The sequence below is a fragment of the Eubalaena glacialis genome, chromosome 9, assembly GCF_028564815.1.
Source record: "Eubalaena glacialis isolate mEubGla1 chromosome 9, mEubGla1.1.hap2.+ XY, whole genome shotgun sequence".
NCBI lineage: Eukaryota > Metazoa > Chordata > Mammalia > Artiodactyla > Balaenidae > Eubalaena > Eubalaena glacialis.
The window spans coordinates 8,847,533-8,854,234 of NC_083724.1; the positions used below are offsets into that span (position 1 = coordinate 8,847,533).

A 6,702-nucleotide genomic window follows, 5' to 3' on the forward strand; every position below is an offset into this window, starting at 1 on the left:
AATTTACCATTGAAAAACCATGCTCCAGGGACTTCCCTGGTGGTCCAGTGGTTAAGACTCTGACTTTCACTGCAGGGGGCACAGGTTCGATCCCTGGTCGGGGAACTAAGATCCCACATGCATGTGGCGTGGCCAAAAGAAAAACAAAAACCGCCCAAAAACCTCGCTCCAGCCTGACCTGCTGCAGCCTTCTCTGTCTCAAGGATGGCAGCTCCGTCCTCCTTCCAGCCAAAGCCTAGGACTCTCAACTTCTCATTCATTCAAACTCACATCCAACCTGAATGATTTGCCCTCACAGTAACCTATACATCCAAGCACTCCTCACCACCAGCTTCATGACCAGCTTGGTCCAAGCCACCATCATCTTCTGCCCAGATTATGACAATAGCCCTAACCAATCTCTCTGCTTCCATCTTTACCTCCTTAGTTTTTCTCAACATAGTCACTGTGAGTTTTTTTATTTTTTATTGGTATTTTTTTATTTTTTATTTTTTAAATTTATTTTTTATTGAAGTATAGTTGAATCACAATGCTGTATTAATTACTGCTGTACAGCAAAGTGATGCAGTTATACATATATATGTGTGTGTATATATATATATATATATATACATACATTCTTTTTCATATTCTTTTCCATTATGGTTGATCACAGGGTATTGAATATAGTTCCCTGTGCTATACAGTAGGACCTTGTTGTCTATCCATTCTGTATATACTAGTTTGCATCTGCTAATCCCAAACTCCCAATCCAACCCTCTCCCACCCCCCGCCCCCTTGGCAACCACCAGTCTATTCTCTACGTCCCTGATTCTCTTTTTGTTTCATAGATAGGTTCATTTGTGTCTTCTTTTAAATTCTACATATAAGTGATAACATATGTGTCTTTCTCTTCCTGACTTACTTCACGTAGTATGATAATCTCTAGTTGCATCCATGTTGTTGCAGATGGCATTTTGTTTTTTTATGGCTGAGTATATTCCACTGTAGATACGTACATCTTTATCCATTCATCTGTTGATGGACATTTAGATTGTTTCCGTGTCTTGGCTATTGTGAATAGTGCTGCTATGAACATAGGGGTGCATATATCTTTTTGAATTATAGTTTTGTCTGGATATACATCCAGGAGTGGGATTGCTGGATCATATGGTAATTCTATTTTTAGTTTTGAGAAATCTCCATACTGTTTTCCACCGTGAGTTTTTAAAAATCATCAGAGTGTGTCCCCCTCTGTACAGAGCTCTCTGAAGGCTTCCTAGGCTCAGGGCTAGAATAGATTCTCCCTCAGAGCCTCCAGAAGGAAACAACCCTGCCGATGACACCTACAGATTTCAGAAATTCACCTCCAGATCTGAGAAAATAAGTTTGTTATTTTAAGCCACCATGTTTGGCAGCCCCAAGAAACAAATATACTAGTCAAGAATTTTTTTACTTTCACTGGCCTTTTGTGAAGCTGTGATCTAAGTTAATACCTACAAGCAAAGGACAGTTGCAGTAAAAGGTTTTGGCAATGTTCCTTCCCAGGTCCCTCTAAGAGGACTCCCACCCGACAGAATGTAGAATTTGCCTCACACGTGGCTGTCCCCAACTTCAGACTCACAGGAAATGTATCCCCCAGAATGAGCTGCTCCTCCAAGGGTCCCAGCTCTGAGCCCTCATGATCCAATCTTCCACTAGTCTCTGTCCTCCTGCCCACTTGCCACCCTAATCCAGGCTACTGCCACCTCCCCAAGCCCCTGGAGATCCTTGAGCTTCTCTGGTCATTTCCTCTCTTGTACCCTCTATTCAGCAGCCTGAGAAGTTTTGCAAGTTACAGATTTGACTATTGTCATTCCACTGATTAGGAGCCTCTGCAGCCTCCCGTGCTCACGAGTCAAGTCTGAACATGTGTCAGCCACAGCAGACTGTGCCTCCACCCCCACACCCCGGGTCACCGCTGCAGATGTAGCTCACAGCAGGCCACCTCCAGTTCCCTCATCAGCAGACTGAGCCCCATTTCTCATGTCTCCCCGCTTCCTCTGAGTGGAGAGGAGGAGCAAGGGAGCACCATGGTACCTGCCCGGTGGGGAGCATGATGGCAAATGTTCTGGAAGGTACTCAAAACAGAAAAGACAAAGTCCTCTGAAGGTATGTCACAGGACATGAACTGGGTCAAAGAAAAGAACCAAGACTTGACAGATCAAATCTCAACGGTCAGCTACAGCATTAAGAGCTGGGGGTCTGAACATAGCACAGAGCACACATTCATTTACTGAAAAAGAGTCAACTTTAATTGTAACTGACCAAACTGCATCCAGGAATGTCTCTGAACAATTGAACAAAGAAACACGATAAAATTGTCCTATTGAAGAAACCAAGAGTTTCCGCCAGCCCCAGAGCTCCTGAGGGTTAGGCCAAGAGCAGCCCATTCCCAAGGCCGGTTCTGTCCCCCACGCCAGCTTCTCATCCCATGAGGAGGGCTGGGGATGGGTGAGGGACCTGTCCCCTCCTCCCAGCACGCTGGGATCTCTTAGAAAGTCACCAGTGGGGTGCGCCTTTCCTCCCATCTCATTCCTGTCCTAAGGTAAATGGAGACCCTCTGGGAATCACCCCAAAAGCCAGGAAACAAGGTGAGGCAGCCCAAGTGCCTTCCTGGACTCTCAGCCAAAGCTTTATTCCAGTCTGCTCGGTTGGTTCCTGATGCCCAGGGTGGGGATTAAATAAAATATGCACTAGAGAAAAAACTCAAATGCCCCCAAATCTCCACAACACAAGCCACAGAGCAGAAGAAAAAATAAAACAACGGCCCTAATGAGAAGCAAGAGCGGCCGGCCCTCAGAAGACACGTTCAAACTCCGTCTGGTTGGTAGCGGCGGGATTGCGGCTCTGGTTGGTGGACTGCTGGGTGATCTGGCTGCCCTTCCGGCGTGGTGGTGCTAGGTACTCAAACATGGACGTCAGGTGGGTGGACAGCATGCCCTTGAGGTCTGAGGGCATGGGGTCGGACCAGAAGAAGTCGTGGTTCAGGGCGTCATCACTGTCGATGCGCTGGGCGGGATCCAGCACCAGCAACTTGTCGATGAGGTCCAGTGCGTAGGGGTCACGCACATAGGCCTTCAGCCTGTCCTTCACCTTCCGCTTCTGGCCCTTGACCAGGTCCAGTTTCTCAAACAGCTCGTACTTGTCCACGTTTGGCCATACCTGGGGCGGGAGGCATGGAAAAGAGGATGTAGTCAGTTCAGGGGGTACGTGGCTGGTCCACCGGTCAAGCACTTGAAGGGACTAAACATTCTCCGTTCAGAAGCTCCCAGACCGCCCCTAGAGGGCAAACTTGACCCCTCCAAGGTGAAAGCAGCAGGAACCACATATTTGGCAAACACCAAGTACCGGGCCCTTTGACACAAGTTGTCTGGGGTATGTGCACCAAGCCTGATGGAACCACAGTTGTCTTACAGCAGAGCAGCTCAGGTCTGAAGTGAGGGGCTCAGACACCCTCCCCAAAGCCACAGAACTAAAGGGATGCAGCCGAGACTTGAACAGTCTGTGTGCCTCTAAACAGCAGACCCCAACCATCCACCAGCAACCTCTCCGGAATGGAGCTTTTCCTCTATTCAGCACCCACCTCTCCCCTGCCAGGGAGACTTCTCTGCAGCCCGTGGGGCCCAGGCAGCCCGACTGCGTACCTCAGGAGTGATGGAGCCACAGAGCTGGCTGATGAGGGCAAGCTGGTGCTGCTCTGTGTTGCCCTGCATGATAGGGCTGCGGGTCCACATCTCTGCCATGATGCACCCCGCACCCCACAGGTCAATGGGGGGGCCGTAGTCCCGCTCCCCTGAGAAGAAGAGCACACCAGGAGGGCCCCTTGAGCCCGACAGCCTCCTGAGAGGCAATGCCCCCGGGCCGGGGGCTCAAGAAGCCCTGGCAGTGGGGGGCTGAGGCCACGTAAGTGCCCAGCCCCTGCTTCCCTCTGCCAGCTCGGGAGAGTCCTCACCGAGCAACAGCTCCGGGGGCCGGTACCAGAGCGTCACCACACGGTTGGTGTAGCGGTTGGGCTGGCTGTTCTTGGCCAGGCTGAAGGCCCGGGCCAGCCCAAAGTCTGCCAGCTTCAGAACTCCATCGCGGGTGATGAGCACATTAGCCGCTTTCATGTCCCTGTGCAGGATCTGCAGGAAGCACATAGGTGAGGGTTCCCGAGGGTCCTTCAGCCACACCCACCCCACAGTGAGAGCAAAGGCCAGCCCCAGCCTTGGTCTCTCCTCCCCTACTCTGGCCCCCACCTTGTTCCTGTGGATGTAGTAGAGACCATTGAGCAACATCTGCATGACCCTCTTGATCTCAGACAGTGTGAACTTGACTAAGACGTTGCTCAGCAGCCCGGCAAGATCATGCTCGCAGAAGTCAAACACCAGGTATATACTGCCTTTGCAGCGGTTATAGGGGGAAGCTGAGACCGGAAGAATGAGGGGGAGAGAGAGTGACAAGAAAAAAATCAAAAATCTCATATGCAACTCACTTTCCCACAAGCAGCTCCTACCCTCTCCAACCTATGGACCCCTGGATATCCAGGTGCGAATTCCTTCACAGGTAAAATATTTTCTGAGCGCCTTCTCTGGGCTGGGTACTGTGGCAGGCCCCGAGGAGGCACCTGCTCTGATGAAAGGGCCAGAGAAAGCAGTCACACTTGGTATGTCTGGGTTAAGAAGAGGCAATGTAAGTGTGTCCACTTCCAACTTTTGCAAACAAAACCTTAGGCAATAAGCCTCATTTTCTCAATCTGAAAATGGGGATGAGATCCGAACAACTTACCTTTGGTTCGACAGATCTCAATCAAGTTGACCACATTCTCGTGTTTTAGAAGCTGGAGAATCTTGATTTCCCGCAAGGCTGTAATGGGGAACTGGGTGGGAAAAAGACAGGAGGTCAAAAGTGGGTGAGCGCACCACAGACCAAGGAACTGGCCAGGGAGTCCACAGGAAGGGTCAAAGGTTGGGAGACAGAGTAAGAGCATAGGCTCTGAAATTAGCTGTCTCAAATGCCATGTTTGTAAAATGGGTGTAATAGTATGTAGGCCTCAAGGAGCTGGTTTCAGACAATGAATTGAAATAGTGATACTTCACACAAATGCTCTATTACTAGTTATTAAATGTTCCACAGTTTCTTCAACCTTGTAAGTTTTAGCTCTATGCCTGTGTTTAACCGTTAGGTAGTTAACAAACACAAAAATAAAGAAGCAAGTCTCTTGAAAGCTGGACTAGAGCTAAGATGGGGCAGGGGGTGGAAAGCACTGTTGTTTTTCAAGTGAATACCAGTCACCCTTTTAAAGTCATTGCATATAACTTATTATTATTTTACATTCAACAAAATTAAACTCTAAAGAAAAAGTGCTCAGACTTCCTAACTTCAGGAACCAAGGTGCACTCAGTGCAAGCATGAGCTCCCCCTCCTGGCACCAACCATCTTCACCTAACAATGAACTATGAAGCGCTTTAAAACATTTGAATTAAAAGATTTAACTTGGAAGTCAAATTCCCTGGAATATGGAAATTTCCAAACACATAAACTGAATCTATACGTAAGAGTCCCAGAAGCAGCAGGGTGGAAACCCAACCTCATGCCCAAGGGAGCTGGCCGACCTGCCCACCCCACCCATACTCACCCCCTCCTTCTCGTTCTCCATCAGTACCTTCTTCAGAGCCACTTTTTGGCCGGTCTTGCGATGCTTTGCCTTAAACACCTCCCTGCAGGCCGAGAGGGGGACCCAAGAGGACTCTTCAGGCCATTTCCGCAGGGCCCGCCCCTCCCCCACCAGTGGAGGACAGGAAAGGGAATCCGGGCGGGGCTGGGCCGGGTACCCAGGGCACTCGGCTACCCCACCACGTGGTGTCTTCGGTCCCTCTCCGAGCCTCTACCTCCTTCCTTCTGCCCCTTCTCCCCACCCGGCAGTCTCGCGGAGAGATCCCGCTCCACTCACATGCTCCTCTCTGCAACCCCTCCCTGCCCCCCATCAAGGGCCTCAAGCTCCTCCCCGCCAGCCGGCTCTGTCAGGCCCGGGCGGGTTGCGGCGCGGCCTAGCGAGACCAGGGGACAAGTCTGTGGCTAAATGGCTTCCCGACCAACTGGGCCCGGGCCTGGGCGTCCCGACGTCGGCCCGGAGGGGTGCAGGCTCAGGGCTCCCGGTCCCTGGGGGCCAAGCCTTACCCGAAGGTGCCTTGGCCGATTTTAGCGAGCTTCTCGTATTTGGACACCTCATCACAAAAGGGGCATTCCACCGAGTCGTACTGCTTTGCCATGGCCGCCTCCAGTGCGCCGCCGCCACCTGCAGCCGCCGCCGCCGTCGCTGCTCCCGCTCCAGGTCCCGCTGCCGTGCTCCAGGCCCCTCCGCGACCGCGCCACTTCCGCCTCCACGGCCACTTCCGGCCTCGCGGCGCCGACCCCACCTCTTCCGTCCGCCGCCCGCCGCCAGGCCCCCTGGGACTTGTAGTTCCCGAGAGGCCAGGAGGAGCCGGAGCTGCAGAGGCGCCTCCGCCACCGCCGCTGCCCCCGCCTCCGCCGCCGCCACTGCTGGCGGCGGCCCCGATCGGGGGCGCGGGGAGCCGGGGCGCCGGGGCTGGGGCTCGGGGTGGTGCGTCCCGCTGCATCGGCTCGGGCCGCCGCCGCTGCCGAAGCCGCTGCCGCTCTGGCGCCCGATCCGGGGCCAGCCGCAGTGCCCTGCTCCTCCTC

The 6,702-nt window shown here is 52.5% G+C and overlaps 1 protein-coding gene across 1 annotated transcript; it reads right to left on the reverse strand.

The window, feature by feature from the left end:
- Positions 1-2,250: 2,250 nt before the first annotated feature.
- CDK9 (cyclin dependent kinase 9) lies at positions 2,251-6,702 on the reverse strand. The gene is made up of 7 exons (XM_061199879.1): positions 6,181-6,702; positions 5,639-5,720; positions 4,789-4,879; positions 4,260-4,426; positions 3,974-4,145; positions 3,666-3,814; positions 2,251-3,183 (listed from the first exon to the last, which is right to left on the reverse strand). Exons 1-7 carry the CDS (start codon positions 6,618-6,620, stop codon positions 2,818-2,820), a joined length of 1,467 nt encoding a protein of 488 aa, XP_061055862.1. The 5' UTR covers positions 6,621-6,702; the 3' UTR covers positions 2,251-2,817.

Excerpts from the sequence above, each read along its gene's own strand:
- CDK9 (XM_061199879.1), bottom strand. The coding sequence starts at position 6,620 with ATGCAGCGGGACGCACCACCCCGAGCCCCAGCCCCGGCGCCCCGGCTC. Across the intron at positions 4,880-5,638 it reads TGGAGAACGAGAAGGAGGGG|TTCCCCATTACAGCCTTGCG; the intron begins GTGAGTATGGGT and ends TTTCCCACCCAG. Across the intron at positions 4,427-4,788 it reads TGAGATCTGTCGAACCAAAG|CTTCCCCCTATAACCGCTGC; the intron begins GTAAGTTGTTCG and ends TTCCGGTCTCAG.